Genomic DNA, 23,945 nt, shown 5'->3' with positions numbered 1-23,945 from the left:
TGGAAAACACTGACGACCTATTTCACCCCAAATAATATGGAACAGGGCTGGGGCCTTGTGTGCGTACAGTGTATCACCCAGGTCGCTCACCTCACAAAATACTTTTTTTAAAAACCTTTATTTAACTAGGCAAGTCAGCCTAGAACAAATTCTTACTTACAATGACGGCCGACCCTGACCAAACCCTAACCCGGACGACACTGGGCCAATTGTGCGCCGCCCTACGGGACTCCCAATCACGGCGGGTTGTGATTTAGCCCGGAATCAAACCAGGGTCTGCAATGACGACTCTAGCACTGAGATGAAGTGCCTTAGACGGCTGCGCCACTAGGGAGCCCCCCAAAAGTTAACCAGCTATGTTCTGAGCTGGTACTCCTTCTGGTATAACTGAATGATTGACTTAAGGAATCTCTAAGTGAGAACATGGGATAAAGTGAGTGGCAGTATTTTTTTGTATTTTATTGGGATCCCCATTAGCTGTTGAGAAATGACTAAGGACACAAACGCCATTGAATAGAGTGCAAAAATAAACAATTCCCTAAATATATATTTTAAATATATATATATAGAGGCTATGAGAGAAGAGCAGGGGGTTTTCTCCAAGACCCATACGGCACTTCAGGCTTCAGCAGGTGTCAAACACTTTGATTGATGGCTGCCAGCGTGACGTCATATCGTTGGGGGGGTGGTGGAGTTTTTTTTTTATAAGAGGTAATACAACGCTCGGTGTGGGAAGTAACCTATAGGCCGGCTTACCGAAAGAATAAGAGGAACACTCAATCATTCATGGTGCAGCTTTTGTCAGTCTGTGCTTACTGGCTGCGTAGACTACTGGCACAGATCGGAAAGAGTGGTAGCCTAGCCTATTCCTCTAAATACATTATTTACGCAGCAGCGGATTGCTAGGTAGGCTAATATCACCACAATCACGGATACTGGCACAGTCCCGCTGGCTGATTCATTAACAAAAATGAAACAAATATGTTATGTTTTACTTTATTTTTGACAGTCAAATAGACAAAAACACGCATTATTTTTCTGTGACAGGCTGCGATGTTCACGGCGGCATATATTATTATGGTAAGTGCTCTCGCTGTGTTGTGATATCTTGTGCCTTTGTAGTTATTCAATGGATGGGCCGATAGATGTAAAGATAACGCTACACTTGCTGAGCAATAGGCTACTCACTGGCTCATGTTCATTAGCTGTTTTCACGAGTAGTACATTTGGGAAAACACTTAGTTTTACGGCATCTTCTTTTTATTTATTTTTTTATTTTTATCTTTAGGGGTTTTGAATGTTTTTGTTGCGATAGGGGCGTTACAATGTAGCCACAACCACACACAAAGGCAGACGCAGACCGGTTCATTGTACTACAGTAGCCTACACTATCTCTTAGAAAATGTATGCATTGTTTTAACGGACCCCAATATTATAATAAGGATAATAATAATATTTTTTTAAAGAACATGGAATAACAACATTTTCTCACATTTTCTCTCATACTAATGTTTTTTCACACTAACAACTACTTCTACTGCTTATGGAGCTACAGGCTATTTTACAACTGGCTAACACAGATTCGAATGCCTCAATCAACTATGTTTTTTTAGGAATTATACTTGCGTTACGTAACGACAGAACTATGAAATAGAGGACAGCGCGCACCGCAGGCGTCATATCCATTAGCCTGCCCTATACGTCATTTATAAAGTTAGCCAATACCTTCCTGTAGATCCAGTGTCAATATCCTCGTTTCCATAGATAGAGGGAAAATAGCACAGAACAACAAAGAACATATAGCATAAAACTAGCATAGAACAAGAGCATATTAATTGTGTATTTTACTGAAAGATCACTATTATTATGTGGTAAAAGACTAAAGCTTACGTTTGTGATAGTAGGCTTTGACACAGCAGCATTCTTGAGCGCATTTACCAGGTTGGAACTGAGTAGCGATTTAAATGTCCAATTGGAGCACGTTAATTTAATAAATATCCTGTCCTCATATCAACTGATTTAAAACAATAGCAACATTTTGGCCTATGTCATATTGTATCCCAGTAGTTACCTTATAGTCCAAGTTATAGTCCAAGTCCAATATCATATCTAGCTATTAATTCATTTGAATGTACAAAATATTTATATTAAAAATAGGCTTTTTGGTGATGTGTAGATTATTCTTCCACTAGGCTATGCAGCATTTGCTCATTCTGTTCTTTGCAGCTATTACATTAGATCCACATGTAGGAATCAAATGACACCAAGTAAAAGTAATGTGTCAAAATGAACAGTGTGAATAGGAGGCAACATTTTATCACTAGTTCATATTGAAATGTGACACATAAGATATTTTTTTGCATTTAATGTGTAACTTGCTTCATCTTGGCCCTCCTTCACAGAAGCAGCAGGTATGTGATGGTGTCCAATAGCCGTGTCCAGTCCAGAGGGAGCCGGTGCCACGCTTCGGCTCCACAGGCACAAGGAGGCCGGCAGCTAGATTACTGAGGGATTACACGGACACTCGTTAACTCAATGCCACAAAACCGAGTGGGAAGTCTGGGAACATCGACCAGGGAGGGACTGAATGGGCGGTCGGCCAACTGACTGACAGACGGGAAGAGCAGGATCCTCTACAATCTCTGTGAATGTAACTCTCAGCTAATTTCACCAGCGGGAGTTGAGCTGGGATCGCTCCGCTAGGATCAGAGACCAGTGCTGAATGTCTGCCTCTGCCATCCAGCGCATCTATCTGTAGCAGGCACAGATGGTGGGGTGTTGCTATGACAACACTTGCCCTGCACCAGGGTGTGGAGTTGTCTCCTTACTTGCTCTACTGTCTCTGATATGAGGTAGATGGAGACACTGTATACCTATTTTATTTACACTTCGTTCAAGAGTGATACACTCTAAATTCTATGGAGCTCATTCCAGGAAAAGCGTAATTGCAATCAAATCCCATGCATATTCATGTTTCGCCACATGCACAGGATACAACTGGAGTATAACAGTACAGGATACAACAGGTGTATAACAGTACAGAATACAACAGGTGTATAACAGTACAGGATATAACTGGAGTATAACAGTACAGGATACAACAGGTGTATAACAGTACAGGATACAACAGGTGTATAACAGTACAGGATACAACAGTACAGGATATAACAGGTGTATAACAGTACAGGATATAACTGGAGTATAACAGTACAGGATACAACAGGTGTAGAACAGTACAGAATACAACAGGTGTATAACAGTACAGGATACAACAGGTGTATAACAGTACAGGATATAACAGGTGTCTAACAGCACAGTTAAATGTTTACCTTGGGATCTCTTTCCAACAATGCAGTGATAATAATAATATAGATAGTAATAATATAGATCGTAATAATATAGATTATAATAATATAGATCGTAATAATATAGAAAATAATAATATAGATTATAATAAAATAGATAGTAATAATATAGATAATAGTAATATAGATAACAATAATATAAATAATAATAGAACATAGAATACAACATGTATATTGATCTATTATCTATTCTATTACAAAATACATTACAATATAAAGTAATTACCATTTTACAGATGGGATTATTATACCTACAGTATATGTATGTTTGATTCCAGTAATTTTATTTGCTTTGTTATCAAATCATGAATGATCCTTTCTGATTTCTAGACCTCATCATGCAATAACCAGTGGACACCAGTAGTCAGCTGAGCCATGGCAAAACAGGACTCCTCACTGTTCCTCCACGGCTTTGACCTGGGGGGACACTTCATAGACCCCCGGCCTCTGGGCAGCGGTGCCACTGGTCTGGTTCTGTCTGCTGTGGACAAGCGCAGCGGCCAGCGGGTGGCTGTGAAGAAGCTGGTGATGCGTGACGCGGTCAGCGTGAAGCACGCCCTGCGGGAGGTCAAGATCACACGGCGCCTGCAGCATGAGAACGTGGTGCGCGTGCACGAGGTTCTGGGCCCTTACGGCCACCCGCTGCCTCGCGACCCGGCCCAGCTGAGTGCCCTGTACATCGTCCAGGAGTGCATGGAGACGGACCTAGCTAAGCTGCTAGAGCAGGGACCACTTCCCGGTGGGCACGCCATTTTGCTCTTCTACCAGCTACTACGAGGCCTCAAGTTCATCCACTCAGCCAACGTGCTGCACCGCGACCTTAAACCAGCCAACGTGTTCCTCAACACAGACCAGCTACTGCTCAAGATTGGAGATTTTGGCCTGGCCCGAATCGTTGACCCACACTACTCCCATAAGGTGAGACTACAGTAGGCTGCCATTAGAAGAGAATAGCTAGCTCGGGGTCTGTATTCATAAAGCTTCATAAAGTCTCTCAGATTAGGGCTGATGTAGGATCAGGTCCCCCCTGTCCAGGTCTTCTTATTCATTATTATCTGAAAGCCCAAACTGATCCTAGTCCAGCACTCCTACTCCAAAACGCTTCATGACTCAGGGCCCAGGAGTATTCTGTGAACAATGGATAAGTAAAGAAATAAAAACAACAGTAAAAAGAAAGTGCAAAATAACAGTAGCGAGGCTATATACAGTAGCGAGGCTATATACAGTATCGAGGCTATATACAGTAGCGAGGCTATATACAGTATCGAGGCTATATACAGTAGCGAGGCTATATACAGTATCGAGGCTATATACAGTATCGAGGCTATATACAGTATCGAGGCTATATACAGTATCGAGGCTATATACAGTAGCGAGGCTATATACAATATCGAGGCTATATACAGTAGCGAGGCTATATACAGTATCGAGGCTATATACAGTAGCGAGGCTATATACAGTAGCGAGGCTATATACAGTATCGAGGCTATATACAGTATCGAGGCTATATACAGTATCAAGGCTATATACAGTAGCGAGGCTATATACAGTAGCGAGGCTATATACAGTAGCGAGGCTATATACAGTATCGAGGCTATATACAGGCACCGGTTAGTCGGGCTAATTGTGGTAGTATGTACATGTAGATATGGTTAAAGTGACTATGCATATATGATAAACAGAGAGTAGCAGTAGCGTAAAAGAGGGGTTGGGGAGGCGGGACAATAAAAATAGTTTGGGTAGCCATTTGATTACTTGTTCAGGAGTCTTATGGCTTGGGGGTAAAAACTGTTGAGAAGCCTTTTTTGTCCTAAACTTGGCACTCCGGTACCGCTTGCCATGCGGTAGTAGAGAGAACAGTCTATGACTGGGGTGGCTGGGGTCTTTGACAATTTTTAGGGCCTTCCTCTGACACCGTCTGGTGTAGAGGTCCTGGATGGCAGGCAGCTTAGCCCCAGTGATGTACTGGGCCGTACTCACTACTCTATGTAGTGCCTTGCGGTCGGAGGCCGAGCAGTTGCCGTACCAGGCAGTGATGCAACCAGTCAGGCAGGATGCTCTCGATGTTGCAGCTGTAGAACCTTTTGAGGATCTGAGGACCCATGCCAAATATTTTCCCCTAAGGGGGAATAGGCTTTGTCGTGCCCTCTTCATGACTGTCTTGGTGTGTTTAGACCAATCTAGTTTGTTGGTGATGTGGACACCAAGGAACTTGAAGCTCTCAACCTGCTACACTACAGCCCAGGATTTCTCGGTCCTCCTTTTCCTGTAGTTCACAATCATCTCCTTTGTCTTGATTATATTGAGGGATAGGTTGTTATTCTGGCACCACCCGGCCAGGTCTCTGACCTCCTCCCTATAGGCTGTCTTGTTGTTGTTGATGATCAGGCCTACCACTTTTGTGTCACGCAGTTGTGGGTGAACAGGGAGTACAGGAGGGGAGTGAGCACTGAGGGGCTCCAGTGTTGAGGATCATCGTGGCAGATGTGTTGCTACCTACCCTCACCACCTGGGGGAGGCCCGTCAGGAAGTGCAGGATCCAGTTGCAGAGGGATGTGTTTAGTCCCAGGATCCTTAGCTTAGTGATGAGCTTTGAGGGTACTATGGTGTTGAACGCTGCGCTGTAGTCAATGAATAGCATTCTCACATAGGTGTTCCTTTTGTCCAGGTGGGAAAGAGCAGTGTGGAGTCCAATAGAGATTGCATCATCTGTGGATCTGTTTGGGCGGGATGCAAATGTAGTGGGTCTAGAGTTTCTGGGATAATGGTGTTAATGTGAGCCATTACCAGCCTTTTAAAGCACTTCATGGCTACAGACGTGAGTGCTACGGGTCTGTAGTCATTTAGGCAGGTTGCCTTAGTGTTCTTGGGCACAGGGACTGTGGTGGTCTGCTTGAAACATGTTGGTATTACAGACTCAATCAGGAACATGTTGAAAATGTCAGTGAAGACACCTGCCAGTTGGTCAGCACATGCCTGGAGCACACGTCCTGGTAATCCGTCTGGCCCCGAGGCCTTGTGAATGTTTACCTGTTTAAAGGTCTTACTCATGTCGGCTACAGAGAGCGTGATCACACAGTCTTCTGGAACAGCTGATGCTCTCATGCATGCCTCAGTGTTGCTTGCCTCGAAGCGAGCATAGAATGGATTTAGCTCGTCTGGTAGGTTCGTGTCACTGAGCAGCTCTCGGGTTAGAGTCCCGCACCTTGAAAGCGGCAGCTCTACTCTTTAGCTCAGTGCGAATGTTGCCTGTAATCCATGGCTTCTGGTTGGGGAATGTACGTACAGTCACTGTGGGGACGACGTCCTCAATGCACTTATTGATAAAGCCAGTGACTGATGTGGTGTACTCCTCAATGCCATTGGAAGAATCCCGGAACATGTTTTAGTCTGGGCTAGCAAAACAGTCCTGTAGTTTAGCATCTGCTTCATTTGATCACTTTTTTATAGACCGAGTCACTGGTGCTTCCTGCTTTCATTTTTGCTTGTAAGCAGGAATCAAGAGGATAGAATTGTGGTCATAGTTATCAAATGGAGGGCGAGGGAAAGCTTTGTATCCGTCTCTGTGTGTGGAGTACAGGTGATCTAGAATGTCTTTCTCTCTGGTTGCTCATTTAACATGTTGATAGAAATGAGGTGAAACTGATTCAAGTTTCCCTGCATTAAAATCCCCGGCCACTAGGAGCGCTGCCTATGGGTGAGTGTTTTCCTGTTTGCTTATTTCCTTATACAGCTGACTGAGTGCGGTCTTAGTGCCAGCATCTGTCTGTGGTGGTAAATAAACAGCCACGAAAAGTCTGGATGAAAACTCTCTTGGCAAATACTGTAGTCTACAGTTTATCTTAAGAGACTTTACTTCAGGCTTGCAAAATCTAGAGACTTCCTTAGATTTCGTGCACCAGCTGTTGTTTACAAATATGCACAGACTGCCGCCCCCCTCGTCTTATCGGAGTGTGCTGTTCTATCCTGCCGGTGTAGCGTATATCCAGCTAGCTGAATATCCATGTCGTAATTCAGCTACGATTCCGTGAAACATAAGATGTTACAGTTTCTGATGTCCAGTTGGTAGGATATTAGTGATCATACCTCGTCTAATTTATTGTCCAGTGATTGCATGTTGGCAAGTAATATTGACGTTCATGGCAGCTTTCTCACTTGCGGTCTGCGGATCTTTACGAGGCACCCCGCTCTGTGTCCTCTGTACCTGCATCTGTTTCTCTTGCTAATAACTGGGATGTTGGCCTTGTTGGGTGTCTGAAGTACATCCTGTGCGTCCTGCTTGTTGAAAGAAAATGTTTTGCCTAATCCGAGGTGAGTGATCGCTGTCCTGATATCCAGAAGCTCTTTTTTAATAAGATATGGTATGGTAAGATATGGTATGGTATGATAAGATATGGTGGCAGAAACATTATGTACAAAATAAGTTACAAATAATGCGAAAATAAACACATAATAGCACAATTGTTTAGGCGCCCGTAAATCTGCTGCCGGAAGAAATTTTTAGACCAGCTCCTGGCCCGACATGTAAGTGGAGATATAAAAGATGAGGATACCACCGGTTGATTTAAGACTGCAGGATGTCTGCACTTATTCACTGTCGGGTCTGTTATAGCCAGTGCTGCTGGAGTTGAGCTCCTTTCTCATTCCACTTCTTAGACTGCTTTTAGAAATCAAACAAAAAGGATTCATTGTACCAATTGTTTGTATTTGCAGTTGTGGCACACAACTCAAAACCAGAAACCACCATTGGTGGCTGGAAACTGAGCAAAATTAGCATTATCTTTACGTTTCACAACAAATGTACTTCATTCCCAAACGCTACAGCATTCACCCATATTAAGAAGCCTCTTTGAGCCTGTTTTTTTTTGTGTGATCGTGCTGCATGTATGACCATGTCCTTGAACCAAGTCTGTTGGCTCCTGTAGACTGATGATTCTCTCCTCTGCATGACTGCATTTGCATCCGGCTATAGCTAGTACTACAGCAGAGCTTTCATAACCTTGTCCAAACATGTCCTGTTAAAGTTACAAATTAATAATATAATAATTGGTGGGTTATTGTGGGGTATATTGTGGGGTATATTTGTCCTATTTCACACACGTACAGGTGTGCATTATACAAATGTGTGATTTAAAAAAAAAATCCATATCCCAACTCCCCATGAGATGCACTCTTAGAGTAGGGTCACTGCCAGAGTCAGCCATTATCAACGGCAACCCTGGAGCAATTAGGGTTAAGTGATTTTCTCTAGGGCATATCAACAGATGTTTGGCCTTGTTGACTGGGGGATTGTGAACTAGTGACCTTTCAGATGCTGGCCCAACACTCTAACCACTAGGCTACCTGCTGGCCCAACGCTCTAACCACTAGGCTACCTGCTGCCCCAAGTTGCTGGCCCAACGCTCTAACCACTAGGCTACCTGCTGCCCCAAGTTGCATGGCCCAACGCTCTAACCACTAGGCTACCTGCTGCCCCAAGTTGAACCATTACCCTGTCTGTTTTTTCTTATTGTGGATTAGGCTCTGAGAGATTCATCTGACAGTCGACTTCTCTGCTGTGCTGCTTTATTGTTGTGGTGGAACACAGTGTGTTACACCAGCAGGTCAGTGAGGGCCCAGTGAAGGGGAGCTTTGTCCTGGCCGGGCCCAGGCCCAGAGATCTGAGCACGGGGCAGCAGGGTGCAGACAGGGAAAAGAGATGGATCAGGCTGTGAGCAGGACAGGAATAACAGACTGGCCAAGAGTGTTGCCAGAATAACAATGGGCAATGCTGTGTTCTGGGGATGGTGAAATCAAACAAAAAGCTTCTATGCTGCTCTTATGCAGTGGAGTGTGAGACAGGCCATCTACAGAGCATTCTGTGTCTGGCCTCCTCTGGCCCCGGCCTCCCGGACCCACACTTATCATCAGAGTATGTGTGTATGACCTCAGGGTGTCATGTGTCAGAGACAGGTTGGTGGGAGTTGAGTTTCACTTCAGACTTTAAAGCACACGTCAGGTTTTATGCACTTTCAAGATGGACATCGGCGTAAAAAAAATGCCCCGGGGCGATTCCTTTTAAGAACCAGGAAATTGCCTGTTTCGTTTCTCTCCCTCTTACATTCAGCGTGCCCTCTCTCCCTCATGACCGAACAACGTCTATTCACACAGCTACTCCTCAGTCCAGACAGAGTGTGTACCCAGCTACTGTACTGAATGTTTAGTAGTGAACTCTAACAGTCCTGTGTTGATTCAGAGAGGAGAGAAATACAGTGTATCCAAAATGGAACCCGATTCCCTTTATAGCTGCACCACTATTTCCTAGTGCACTACTTTTGACTAGAGCTTATATGGCTGGTCAAAAGTAGTGCCCTATATATATGGAATTTGATGCCATTTCAGACACAATTATAGAGTCTATAGGGCTCCCAAGTGGCGCGGCTGTCTAAGGCACTGCATTTGAGTGCTAGAGGTGTCACGACAGACAACCTGGTTTGAATCCAGGCTGTATCACAACCGAACGTGATTGGGAGTCCCATAGGGCGGCGCACAATTGGCCTAGCGTTTGGCCGGGGTAGGCCGTCATTGTAAATAAGAATTTGTTCTTAACTGACTTGCCTAGTTAAATAAAGGTAAAAAAATAAAAAGTCTACCAGAAAGCTCTGGTGCTCCACATGCCATGCCAGCCTTGCAGGGGGCTTACTTAGAGGGAGGCTGGCAGGCCAATGCTCCAAGCTGGGATAGTTCTTATCTTGGTAAATTGCAAGCAGTGAGGTGGAGTAGGAGAGGATACTTGATAGTGCCACGATCAAGAGAATGTTTCATCTAAAAATAAACTTGCAGACACGGCGATGACAGGAATTTGGCATCAGCCTCAAATCTAGAGGTATTTGACAGGTGACACATCCATTTTTAACTGCTCATATCGCTTGAAGTCACTTGTGGGCTTGTCTCACGACTGTAAGTAAGCCTGTCAGTCTGTGGCAGAGTGTTGGCAATAAGCATTATGTTTTCATCAGCCCTCCCATTCTTTTGCAAGTGTTGGCGTTATGACAGAAACTTTGATTGAAGTGCTAACGACACCTGAATAACGCCTCCTTACTGTCAAAAGACTCAATAAAAAAATATAGAAATCGGATACGTCCCAAATGCATCGTATTCTCCTCATTAGTGCTCTATTTCTGACCAGAACCCTATGAGCCCTTGTCAAAAGTAGTGCACTATAAAGGGAACACGTTGCCATTTAGGACACATCCATAAAGCTATCATTGTAAATCTGACTCAGCCTTTGGAATCATCAGTGACTGACTAAACCGTGCTTTTGGAAGTTAAGCAGAGATTTGACAGATTGCTTAATCAGAGGAGGCCCATCTGAATCTCTCTACCTGCTGAGCCAACCCTGTCAAACTCCACAAATTATTAATCACCTGGAGAGTCAGGGAGAGGGGGAGGCGGTGAGAAAGGAGAGAGGGAAAGGAGGGAGGGAAGGTGGGAGGGAGGGAGGGAGGGGTGAAATGAAGTACAGTTGGGGAGAGGGGGAGGCGGTGAGAAAGGAGAGAAGGAGGGAGGGAGGAAGGGTGAGAAGGGTGAAATGAAGGACATTTGGGGAGAGGGATGCTTTAAGGCTGTTTTAGCTGCTTCTCATCAAACATTGAGCAGTGCTCCGTCATTCATTTTGTCCTAGACCTGGCATTCCGGTACCGCGTGCCATGCGGTAGTAGAGAGAACAGTCTATGACTGGGGTGGCTGGGGTCTTTGACAATTTTTAGGGCCTTCCTCTGACATCGCCTGGTGTAGAGGTCCTGGATGGCAGGCAGCTTTGCCCCAGGGATGTACTGGGCCGTACGCACTACCCTCTGAAGTGCATTGCGGTCGGAGGCGGAGCAATTGCCGTACCAGGCAGTGAGGCAACCGGTCAGGATGCTCTCGATGTTGCAGTTGTAGAACCTTTTGAGGATCTCAAGACCCATGCCAAATCTTTTTAGTTTCTTGAGGGGGAATCGGCTTTGTCGTGCCCTTTTCACGACTGTCTTGGTGTGTTTGGACCAATCAAGATTGTTGTTGATGTGGACACCAAGGAATTTAAAGCTCTCAACCTGCTCTACTATAGCCCCGTCGATGAGAATGGGGACGTGCTCGGTGCTCCTTTTCCTGTAGTCCACAATCATCTCCTTAGTCTTGGTTACGTTGAGGGATAGGTTGTTATTCTGGCACCACCCGGCCAGGTCTCTGACCTCCTCCCTATAGGCTGTCTCGTTGTTGTCGGTGATCAGGCCTACCACTGTTGTGTCGTCAGCAAACTTAATGATGGTGTTGGAGTCGTGCCTGGCCATGCAGTCATGGGTGAACAGGGAGTACAGGAGGGGACTGAGCAGGCACCCCTGGGGAGCTCCAGTGTTGAGGATCAGCATGGCAGATGTGTTGCTACCTACCCTCACCACCTGGGGGCGGCCTGTCAGGAAGTCCAGGATCCAGTTGCAGTGGGAGGTGTTTAGGCCCAGGTTCATTAGCTTGGTGATGAGCTTTGAGGGTACTATGGTGTTGAACGCTGCACTGTAGTCAATGAATAGCATTCTCACATAGGTGTTCCTTTTGTCCAGGTGGGAAAGGGCACTGTGGAGTGCAATAGAGATTGCATCATCTGTGGATCTGTTTGGGCGGTGTGCAAATTGGAGTGGGTCTAGGGTTTCTGGGATAATGGTGTTGATGTGAGCCATTACCAGCCTTTCAAAGCACTCCATGGCTACGGACGTGAGTGCTACGGGTCTGTAGTCATTTAGGCAGGTTGCCTTAGTGTTCTTGGGCACAGGGACTATGGTGGTCTGCTTGAAGCATGTTGGTATTACAGACTCAATCAGGGACATGTTGAAAATGTCAGTGAAGACACCTGCCAGTTGGTGAGCACATGCTCGGAGCACACATCCTGGTAATCCGTCTGGCCCCGCAGCCTTGTGTATGTTGACCTGTTTAAAGGTCTTACTCACGTCGGCTACGAAGAGCGTGATCACACAGTCGTCCGGAACAGCTGATGCTCTCATGCATGCCTCAGTGTTGCTTGCCTCGAAGCGAGCATAGAAGTGATTTAGCTCTTCTGGTAGGCTCGTGTCACTGGGCAGCTCGCGGCTGTGCTTCCCGTTGTAGTCTGTAATAGTTTGCAATTCCTGCCATATCCGACGAGCGTCGGAGCCGGTGTAGAATGATTCAATCTTAGTCCTGTATAGATGCTTTGCCTGTTTGATGGTTCGTCACAGGGCATAGCGGGATTTCTTGTAAGCTTCCGGGTTAGAGTCCCGCACCTTGAAAGCGGCAGCTCTACCCTTTAGCTCAGTGTGAATGTTGCCTGTAATCCATGGCTTCTGGTTGGGGTATGTACGTACAGCCACTGTGGGGACGACGTCCTCAATGCACTTAACTTTGCTCCGTCCGTCCATCATTTAACAGTGCTCCATCCGTCATCCATTGGCAGAGAGTGGAGGGGAGGGACAGAGAGGACAGGAAATGCTTGCATTGCACTGGGGTTGCAATGCATTAAATTCAAGAGCCTGCAGAGGTCGCTCGCTGTGAATGTATTGTTATAAACCAGTGGCTGTGTTTTCATAATCTCTCACTGTCTCTTGTTAGGTGTGTGTGTGTGTGTGTGTGTGTGTTTGTGTAATGTGTGTTATACATTAAAAAGGGAGCTGCTCTAACGAGATGAAAACAGTGTGGCGCTAGGCAGAACAGCTTTAGAGACCACATCAATGAAACCACATCAAACCACATCAAGAAACAGTAATTGGATAATAAATGATGACAGAAAAGGCTTTTTCTCTGACCTTCTCTTCCACCATACTATTTCTAGATCCACTGTAGATGACCTGAAAAAGAACACTGTCTTCTATACACTCTTAGAAAAAAGGATTCCCAAAAGGGTTCTTTGCGGAGGTATAGGGTTCTACCAAGAACTATTTTGATCAGAAGAACCCTTTTTGGAAGACAAGGGTTTTTTGTAAGTCAAAGGGTTCTACCTAGAACCTTTAACATCCTAATAATTTTTTTTTATGATTCTTTGGAAGGCAAGAAGTGTCCTACATAGAACCAAAATTAATATTTCCCAGCATGCTCTATTGCATGGTTATTTTCAGAATTGTTTGTTTTACTGTAATATCTGTGTTTTTGCATGTACTGTATACTGATTGGTTGGTTAATTTTATGCTACACAAAGAAACTAATCCAATCTGTTAGTAATTGGATTTATTGCACCCGTTACTGAGATGGTTTGTTCCAGTTTAAATGATTGAGGTCATCTAAATTCTCAATCGTCCCAACCCTGGCAGTCATTCTGAATGCAAGTTGTGGGTGATTACCAATTCCAATTGTTGGATATCCTAAATCTGGCTGAATTTCAATAGGAATTACCCATAACTTTGCAAGCCAGCATAGCCAGTGGATTCCTAAGATCAATGTGTTAGGGTATAACTAGGCCCTCAAATAATGGCCATATATGTAATGTATTGTCATAAATTATACAATTTTAAAGGCTAACAAGGCTCATGGCTTCTACCTGTTCATTGTGGGTTCTAGATAGAACCCTCTGCAAAGGTTTCTACCCAGCACCAACAAGGGTTACCCTAAGGGGACAAGCCAAAGAACCCTGTATGGTTCTACTTAGCACCTTTCATTCTAAGAGTGTACCTGTAATGGGTGAGTGTGAAGAGTTGGGGGAAAGCTGTACAAACGCCATCCAGACACTTTAACAAATGAGCCAGGAAAATGTACATCGGTGTTAATTTCCTTGTCATGCTTACCCTGTGTGTGTTGTTGTCTGTGTGTATCGGCCAGGGCTACCTGTCAGAGGGCTTGGTGACTAAATGGTACCGGTCTCCGCGCCTGTTGCTCTCACCCAACAACTACACCAAGGCCATCGATATGTGGGCAGCTGGCTGCATCCTGGCAGAGATGCTAACAGGCCGCATGCTCTTTGCAGGTAGGAGTCTGTAGAGGTGGAGAGATGTGGATATGAATATGATATGAGACAGATGGATTGAATGATTCATGATTTAGATAAACGGAGGGTATTACCCATTTGTTTTTATGCTGTTGGGCAGTACAGTCTTTTTGTCAAACTAGGATATTTTTGATCTAGTGAAAGAGTAAGTCTACTTTGCTAAACTTTTTTTTGCATAATACAGAAATTGCCATTTGCCTGTCTGTCTGTTCTCTATCCAATCACAGCTCAATAGTGTACGCCTAATTGTTAATAAAGCTAAATGATCCAGGATATGGACTGTATCCCAAATGGCACCCTATATTGTGCACTATATTTGACCAGAGCCCATAGGCAGAGCACTACAGTGCATTCTGAAAGTATTCAGACACCTTGATTTTTTCACATTTTGTTAAGTTACAGCCTTATTCTAAAATGTATTAAATAATTTTTTCCCTTCATCAAGGCTCCCGAGTGGTGCAGCGGTCTAAGGCACTGCATCTCAGTGCTGGACGCGTCACTACAGACCCTAGTTTGATTCCAGGCTGTATCACAACCGGCCGTGATTGGGAGTCCCATAGGACGGCACACAAACCCTAACCCAGTGTGGTTAGGGTTTGGCTGGGGTTTTGGCCGGGGTAGGCCGTCATTGTAGATAAGACTTGGTTCTTAACTGACTTGCCTAGTTAAATAAAGAAATAAAATCAATCTACACACAATACCCCATAATGACCATAAGGTTTTTATGTTCTCAAATGTATTAAAATAAAAAACTGAAATATGACATTTACATAAGTATTCAGACCCCTTACTCAGTACCTTGTTGAAGCACCTTTGGCAGTGATTACAGCCTCTTCTTCGGTATGATGCTACAAGCTTGGCACACCTGTATATGGGGAGTTTCTCCCATTCTTGTCTGCAGATCCTCTCAAGCTCTGTCAGATTAGATGGGGAGCTATTTTCAGGTCTCTCCAGAGATGTTCGATCGGGTTCAAGTCCGGGTTCTGGCTGGCCTACTCAAAGACATTCAGAGACTTGTCTCAAAGCTGCTCCTGCGTTGTCTTGGCTGTGTGCTTAGGGTTTTTGTCCTGTTCAAAGGTGAACCTTTGCTCTGGAGCAGGTTTTCATAGAGGATTATAGGTTATAATCAAGATCTCTCTGTACTTTGCTCCGTTCATCTTTCCCTGGATCCTGACTAGTCTCCCAGTCCCTGTCGCTGAAAAACATCCCCACAGCATGATGCTGCCACCACCATGCTTCACCGTAGAGATGGTGCCAGGTTTCCTCCAGATGTGACGCTTGGCAGTCAGGACAAAGATAATATGTTTTAGTTAATCCATTTTAGACTAACAAAATGTGGAAAAAGGGAAGGGATCTGAATACTTTCTGAATGAACTGTATATAAGGGATAGTGTACCATAAAAATATAGCTGCAAGCAGCCATGGTGGGTTCAAGCCCTATAACACTACAGTGCCACCATCAGGACAAATACGTCTAATTTTCCTACGATTAGCTACTTCTGTACCCCTTAATACGCTTGCCAAATATCAGAACTCAAAACTCAAACACATTATGCTTTTGTTGGATATTGGACCATTTTGATGTTCACTAGGCTTTGTGTCGTGATAATAATTTGGTCATGTAACACCATGATTTTATACAGACCTGTTGACACATATTTAGTGTGTGGTCTGTCTGCAAATTCAACCTATGACCTTCTCAGTAGCTTGCCCATTAGTCACGAGGGTGTAAAACTTTTCTTATCGCAGAAGCCTGCTCCGACCATCTTAATACCCGTCTTTAAAAACTCACTACTTCTAGTACTACCTTATCCTCAAACTTTCAACACTAACCTTTAACAATTCAAACTTCTGAACTTCTACCATAAAAAAGATGAAGCAAGACACAATTTTTCTTCAGGAAAATGACCTTTTCTAGTTTTAGAATCATAATGCTTCTTTACTTCCTGGTTCCTCCTGGCTTCCTGCCTGGTTCCTCCTGGCTGCTCTATACGCAGGAGCCCATGAGCTGGAGCAGATGCAGCTGATCCTGTATACGGTGCCTGTGTTGAGGGAAGAGGACCATCACGACCTCCGGCAGGTCATCCCCTCCTACGTCAGCCACGGTTGGAGGGTCAGGAGGTCCTTCAGAGAACTACTACCTGAAGTCGATGCAGACGGTGAGAGGGATGGGGTTGAGGGAGAGCAGCGAAAAACTCTTCAACTAAGATCAGATGGCACCTTTATACTATACCTCCCTGAAACAATCAACAGTTTCTGTTAAATGTTGGAGTTACTAAGAATAACAAGGACATATGTCTAACTAATGTTTTGTCTGTATACAATATACAATATACAATCGATTTCCTGATGCTATATGACCTTACTTGCAGCCAGGTACTGTATATGCACGCATCATTTGAAAGCCTTTTCTATTCTCCGTTCCCGTCTCTTTCTCCACTAGCCATAGACTTCCTGGAGCGTATTCTGACCTTTAACCCCATGGACCGGCTGACGGCAGAGGCGGCCCTGTCCCATCCCTTCCTGCAGCAGTACTCGTGTCCCCAGGACGAGCCCATGTCACCCCAGCCCTTCCGCATAGAGGACGAGCTAGATGATAGCCTGGTCACGGAGCCCGGCCACAGCCACAGCCAGGCCTCTAGCTCTCACTGGGACAGGTGTGTGTCTAGCCTGGTCTCAGATCTGTTTGTACTGTCGTGTCAACTAGTGACAAGGAATTAACATGACACGGAACGCAGCAAATGGAATGGCATCAAACACCTGGAAACCTTGTATTTGTTGTATTTGATTCCATTTCACTGATTCCGCTCCAGCCATTACCACGGGCCCGTCCTCCCCAATTAATGTGCCACCGACCTCCTGTGGTGTCAACCACAGAGATAAATCAACATTGTACTATGCCATTCATTTCTGTTGAATTCTATGGTGTCAGTTACACTTCACACACTACAGCAGCCATATTGAGGGGGAACAGCACAGTGACACCACGTAAAGAGAAAGAGATATCATGATCTCGAACTGCACACAACAGATACACCACAACAAGCCATCAACAAAAAGCATCAACAAAGAAAGCAACCCCACAATGAGCCCTAGGGAATAAGCACATGACGATTTTAAAGAAAAGTCCAAATAAAGTTTAGTAAAAGACAGCGACTGGATTCATTGGCTTCCGGGAGAGCCAGGGAAACGCTGTGTGGAGGTTAACAGAGAGCCAGGGAAACGCTGTGTGGAGGTTAACAGAGAGCCAGGGAAACGCTGTGTGGAGGTTAACAGAGAGCCAGGGAAACGCTGTGTGGAGGTTAACAGAGAGCCAGGGAAATGCTGTGTGGAGGTTAACAGAGAGCCAGGGAAACGCTGTGTGGAGGTTAACAGAGAGCCAGGGAAACGCTGTGTGGAGGTTAACAGAGAGCCAGGGAAACGCTGTGTGGAGATGAACAAAGAGCCAGGGAAACGCTGTGTGGAGGTTAACAGAGATCCAGGGAAACGTTATGTGGAGGTTAACAGAGAGCCAGGGAAACGCTGTGTGGAGATGAACAAAGAGCCAGGGAAACGCTGTGTGGAGATTAACAAAGAGCCAGGGAAACGCTGTGTGGAGATGAACAAAGAGCCAGGGAAACGCTGTGTGGAGGTTAACAGAGAGCCAGGGAAACGCTGTGTGGAGGTTAACAGAGAGCCAGGGAAACGTTGTGTGGAGGTTAACACGTTGAACCAATGTGGAAAATATGTTGAATTGGGGTCTGTGCCCAGTGGGGTATGTGTGTGAGAGAGAGAGAGTTTAAAGGTGACACCAAAATGGTCTTCACCTCAGTAGACTGAAATGGCAACGGCGATGTTTCGTTGACAAGCTCTTTGTTTCCACTGTGCAGATATGATACCAGCCTGTCATCAGACCTGTACTGGCAGCAGCAGGGTGGCTGTCAGTGCATGCCTGGGGTCTCGGAGGTGGTCAACTCCAAAGAGGAGGAGGTCCAGAGAGATCCCAGGGCAGGTTCCTACCCTCTGTTGGAGGAGGCCCAGGTGGACCCTCGCAAGTATTCCCACAGCAGCTCTGCCGAGCGCTTCCTGGACCACTCCCACTCCTCTCTGGTGCGGGCCTGTGGGGGCGGGGCTTATGCTGAGCTGGACTGTGGTCGCTCCTGTGACTACAAAGTGGGCTCCCCTTCCTATCTGGACAAGGTTGCGTGGAGGGACGGCAAGCCGCAGCACTACTCCGAGCCCAAGCTGATCCTGGACCTGTCTCACTGGAAGAGGAATAGCCAGCTTCCTGTGCCTGAGGGGCCTGAGCCTAGAGGGGCCAGCGTGAAGGAGCTGCCTGTCGAGGAGCCACCTTGGGACCTATTCCAGGAGATCTCTCGCTGGGTGGAGAGCACACAGACTCGCCTGTCCTGCCCCAGCCCACCCCAGGAACCCCTGTCCTCCGCCAGCCCACCCCAGGAACCCCTGTCCTACCCCAGCTCACCCCAGGAACTCCTGTCCTGTCTCAGCCCACCCCAGGAACTCCTGTCCTGCCCCAGCCCACCCCAGGAACCCCTGTCCTACCCCAGCCCACCCCAGGAACTCCTATCTTCCGCCAGCCCACCCCAGGAACCCCTGTCCTACCCCAGCTCACCCCAGGGACTCCTGTCCTGCCCCAGCTCACCCCAGGAACTCCTGTCCTGCCCCAGCCCACCCCAGGAACCCCTGTCCTCCGCCAGCCCACCCCAGGAACCCCTGTCCTACCCCAGCTCACCCCAGGAACCCCTGTCCTCCGCCAGCCCACCCCAGGAACTCCTGTCCTCCGCCAGCCCACCCCAGGGACCCCTGTCCTATCCCAGCTCACCCCAGGAACTCCTGTCCTCCGCCAGCCCACCCCAGGAACCCCTGTCCTACCCCAGCTCACCCCAGGAACCCCTGTCCTCCGCCAGCCCACCCCAGGAACTCTTGTCCTCCGCCAGCTCACCCCAGGAACCCCTGTCCTACCCCAGCTCACCCCAGGAACCCCTGTCCTACCCCAGCTCACCCCAGGAACCCCTGTCCTACCCCAGCTCACCCCAGGAACTCTTGTCCTCCGCCAGCCCACCCCAGGGACCCCTGTCCTACCCCAGCTCACCCCCGCTGCCCCCTTTTCCCACCTCTCTCCCTGCCCCACTCTTTCACAGTTGTTCGCCGGTCATACAGCCATCACCTGGACTGGACAACCGTCACACACTCAGCCCGCCTGCCGCGTCCCATTCCCTTCCCTCCCTGTTGCCCTGTTCTCCCTCGTCTCCTCCACCAATGTCACCTCTCATTCCTTCGTCGATTCATGAGCCCCCGCAGACTCTTCCCTCCAGGGGCCAAGGGGGCCCGTTTGACCTAGACATGTTAATCTCTCGAGCGCTGAAGCTCTGTGGTCAGAGTGAGGACCTGGGGGGAAGCCCAGACGGGGCCAAACGGGCCAACGTCAAGAGGGTACCTAGACTCCCGGAGCACCGGCCACCCCCACCTCAGACTCCCAACTCCTAATAGGACCTAGGTCCAAGTCTACCACAGAGGGTGCTGGTAGACTGTGGGAGCGGCATTTAAGGCTACCACAGAAAGCACAGGTAGACTGTGGGAACTGCTTTTAAGGCTACCACAGAAAGCACTGGTAGACTGTGGGAGCTGTTTAAGTCTACCACAGAAAGCACTGGTAGACTGTGGGAGCTGCATTTAAGGCTACAACACAGAAAGCACTGGTAGACTGTGGGAGCTGCTTCCAAGGACTGTGGTATACTTAGTAAGACTTGCCTTGTAAAAAGCACGAGTTGACTCACACCCAAAGTAATAAGCGAGGTGCTGACTAACAGAATAGTAAACATATGGAGAAACAGTCTATATACTGTATACTCCCAATGATTACTCCCAGTGTAAAATAGATTTTTTTACCCGTTATCATTGCGCTGTGCAACTTTTCATAAGTTGCCTTGACACTGACCCTTCTCACCTCACTTAAATGAATGGTGCTGGTCCTTTGGATCAGAGCAGGAGGCGAGGAGAGAAAAGTGAGGATCAAGATCCATTAGCTACAAACAACATAATGAGCTTCCGATGGCTTTGCTACTGCATACAGTATGTCATTGAGGTCACTGCTGTAAATGAATGTATGTTTTACAGAATCTAACGGAAAGTAGTAAGCCTATGGAGTAAGCCTATGGAGTAAGCCTATTGAGTAAGCCTATGGAGTAAGCCTATGGAGTAAGCCTATGTAGTAAGCCTATGTAGTAAGCCTATGTAGTAAGCCTACATACAGTATGTTGCTTGAAAGCAGCAACTGTACTCATTACAAGAATGCCTGCAAATGATCAACAGTTAGGTGGAAAGAAGAAATTCCAGGTATTGCATAGCAAAATCGCTTAAAGACAACGCAGCCAGCTATATTTGGTTATAATTTTGTTGAAATTACTCTTTCAAACATAACCCTTTAGGTTGTTTAGATATCTTCTAGATGTGAGTAACTATAGATCTTCCTGCAGCAAATACTTAAGAAGAATGATACGAATATCTTCCATTGAGTGGGAAGTATCGCCTATAAGGAGTCTGAATGTATTTATAGATACACATCTTAGCATAAGAACAGTTAGCTCTGGTCCGTGGCATTAGAGCCCCTTCCTCTACTAAGGCATGTGTTAATGGAGGAACGCGCACTAACAACCTGGACCAGAGTTAAATAACAGTCAAAGGGAGATGGTCTCTGGGACTCATGTAATGAGGTTTTACTGTTGAACACTGCTGCTGTGATTTCAAACAGTATGCCTTGTACAATTGTATACATTGAATTGCTGTTTCAGAAAGCATCTTCCAGGTGCCAGTAATGGTTTGTTCACAGTTTAAGGTTGAGTACAGCTTTTGGGGATTTATGTGTGTGTGTGTGTGTGTGTGTTATTATTTAGCTGAAAATGAGTTTTCTCACGGTAATGCAGTAAGATATATCTGTCTAGTACCTGCACACCCACGTTGTCATCACAGGGAGGTATACTTAGAACAGTGGCAACACGATAGTCAGCCTAGCTGATATCCAGCTGATGACAGAAAGCCTAAGGAGTAGTCATGCACAAGGCCATGCAGCAAAAAGGCCACACACTCATCAAGCACTCAAAACTCTTTAGGCTGCACCCCAAACAAACAAACGGCACCCAATTCCTATATAGTGCAATACTTTTGACCAAAGCCCTATGGACCCTGGTCAAAAGTAGTGCACTGTAATGGGAATTGGGGTTTGCCATTGGGGACGTAGATCTTGTCTCGTGCTTTTACCATTGTTACTACTATTCAATGACAGCTACCGTTCTAAAATGGTTGGATTTCATAATGATATACTCTCGAGTCATGAGAAATGTATTATTGCACAATATCACATGACATTGTACAGAGGACATAATGAGCTAACATAGTCAATTCTGGGAATTGCAGGGTGCAAACTATCTTCAGAGCAGAGCGAAGTTTTAATAACAAAAGCACATCAGACAGACATTGCCAGGGACCAGGTTCTTAAAAGCCAATTAGGCTTCATGTGCAGTGACAGACGTAATCTGGGCCAGTCCATGATATTTTACTGGTAAAATAACAGTCAGCAATAATGTCAGTACCAGTCAAAAGTTTGGATACACCTACTCATTGCAGGGTTTTTATTTATTTTGACTATTTTCTGCATTATAGAATAATAGTGAGGACTTCAACACTATGAAATAACACATATGGAATTAGGTAGAAACCAAAAAGGTGTTAAACAAATCAACATTCATTTTAAATTTGAGATTGTTCAAAGTAGACACCCTTTGCCTTGATGACAGCTTTGCACATTCTTGGCATTCTCTCAACCAGCTTCATGAGGTAGTCACCTGGAAAGCATTTCAAATAACAGGTGTGCCTTGCTAAAAGTTAATTTGTGTATTTTTTTCCCTTCTTAATGCATTTGAGCCAATCAGTTGTGTTGTGACCAGATAGGGTTGGTATACAGAAGATAGCCCTATTTGGTAATATACCAATTTCATATTATGGCAAGAAGAGCTCAAATAAGCAAAGAGAAATGACATTCCAACATTACTTTAAGAAATAAAGGTCAGTCAATCTGGAACATTTCAAGAACTTTGAACGTTTCTTCAAGTGCAGTGGCAAAAACCATCAAGCGCTATGATGAAACTGGCTCTCATGAGGACCAGCCACAGGAAAGGAAGACCCAGAGAGAGTTACCTCTACTGCAGAGGATAAGTTCATTAGAGTTACCAGCCACATAAATTGCAGCTCAAATAAATGATTCACAGAGTTCAAGTAACAGACACATCTCAACATCTACTGTTCAGAGGAGACTGCGTGAATCAGGCCTTCATGGTCGAATTGCTGCAAAGAAACCACTTCTAAAGGAAACCAATAATAAGAAGGGACTTGCTTGGGCCAAGAAACACGAGCAATGGACATTAGACCGGTGGAAATCTGTCCTATGATTTGATGAATCCAAATTTGAGATTTTTGGTTCCAACCGCCGTATCTTTGTGAGGTTAACGGATGATCTCCACATGTGTGGTTCCCACCGTGAAGCATGGAGGAGGAGGTGCGATGGTGTGGGTGTGCTTTGCTGGTGACATTGTCAGTGATTTATTTAGAATTCAAGGCACAGTTAACCAGCATGGCTACCACAGCATTCTGCAGCAATACGCCATTCCATCTGGTTTGAACTTAGTGGGACTATCATTTGTTTTTCAACAGGACAATGACTCAACACACCTCCAGGCTGTGTAAGGGCTATTTGACCAAAGAGAGTGATGGAGTGCTGCATCAGATGACCTGGCCTCCACAATCCCCTGACCTCAACCCAATTGAGATGGTTTGGGATGAGTTGGACCGCAGAGTGAAGGAAAAGCAGCCAACAAGTGCTCAGCATATTTGGGAACTCCTTCAAAACTGTTGGAAAATCATTCCAGGTGAAGCTGGTTGAGAGAATGCCAAGAGTGTGCAAAGCTGTCATCAAGGCAAAGGGTGGCTGCTTTGAATAATATAAAATATTTTTTTATTTGTTTAGCACTTTTTTGGTTACTACATGATTCCATATGTGTTATTTCATAGTTTTGATGTTTTCAATGTTATTCTCTGATGTAGAAAATAGTAGAAAATAATGAAAAACCCTTGGTTGAGTAGGTGTGTCCAAACCTTTGACTATTACTGTACATAGTTAGATCCAATATGCTCGTTGTGACAGAATATGTCCCTTTTAGTCTGAGTCGGTTCATGAATGTGCCTCAGAATAGGCCTACAGCTCAATGGTTCCAGCTCCCTGAATGTAATAGTTTTGCATGGCTTGGTCCTTGATTAAACTGTCAAATGATTTTAACTACATGACTTTAATAATGTGAAATCGTGGACAATCTTTACTTGAGGGTGTCCTGCTTGTATCACATATGGTGGAAGCGGCAGTTTTCACAGCTGAAATCAATTCACTCTTATCCCTTTTGTAGTTCCTCTTTAGATGATGAACAGACAAATAAAAGTTGACTGAACATTTTTTGAAGGGTGTTTTTTTTCCTTATTATTTTCTTCTGACCGCTGATATCAGCACTGCTGGAGCTGGGGATAAATCTCCTCCTATTACCTGTTTTGGCACATCTGGGTCCCGTGGA

General features: G+C 45.6%; 1 protein-coding gene across 1 annotated transcript; it reads left to right on the top strand.

Moving 5' to 3' along the window:
• The first annotated feature begins 665 nt into the window (after nt 1-665).
• LOC110525243 (mitogen-activated protein kinase 4) lies at nt 666-23,821 on the top strand. The gene is made up of 7 exons (XM_036979366.2): nt 666-1,080; nt 2,403-2,852; nt 3,696-4,283; nt 14,166-14,310; nt 16,329-16,490; nt 16,775-16,988; nt 18,201-23,821. Exons 3-7 carry the CDS (start codon nt 3,741-3,743, stop codon nt 19,816-19,818), a joined length of 2,682 nt encoding a protein of 893 aa, XP_036835261.2. The 5' UTR covers nt 666-1,080; nt 2,403-2,852; nt 3,696-3,740; the 3' UTR covers nt 19,819-23,821.
• The last annotated feature ends 124 nt before the right edge of the window (nt 23,822-23,945 follow it).

The sequence above is a fragment of the Oncorhynchus mykiss genome, chromosome 6 (genome assembly GCF_057628025.1).
Source record: "Oncorhynchus mykiss isolate SJ-2025 chromosome 6, ASM5762802v1, whole genome shotgun sequence".
NCBI classification, from domain to species: domain Eukaryota; kingdom Metazoa; phylum Chordata; class Actinopteri; order Salmoniformes; family Salmonidae; genus Oncorhynchus; species Oncorhynchus mykiss.
Note: the sequence above shows the minus strand (reverse complement) of the source record. Positions and strands in the feature narration are given on the sequence as shown.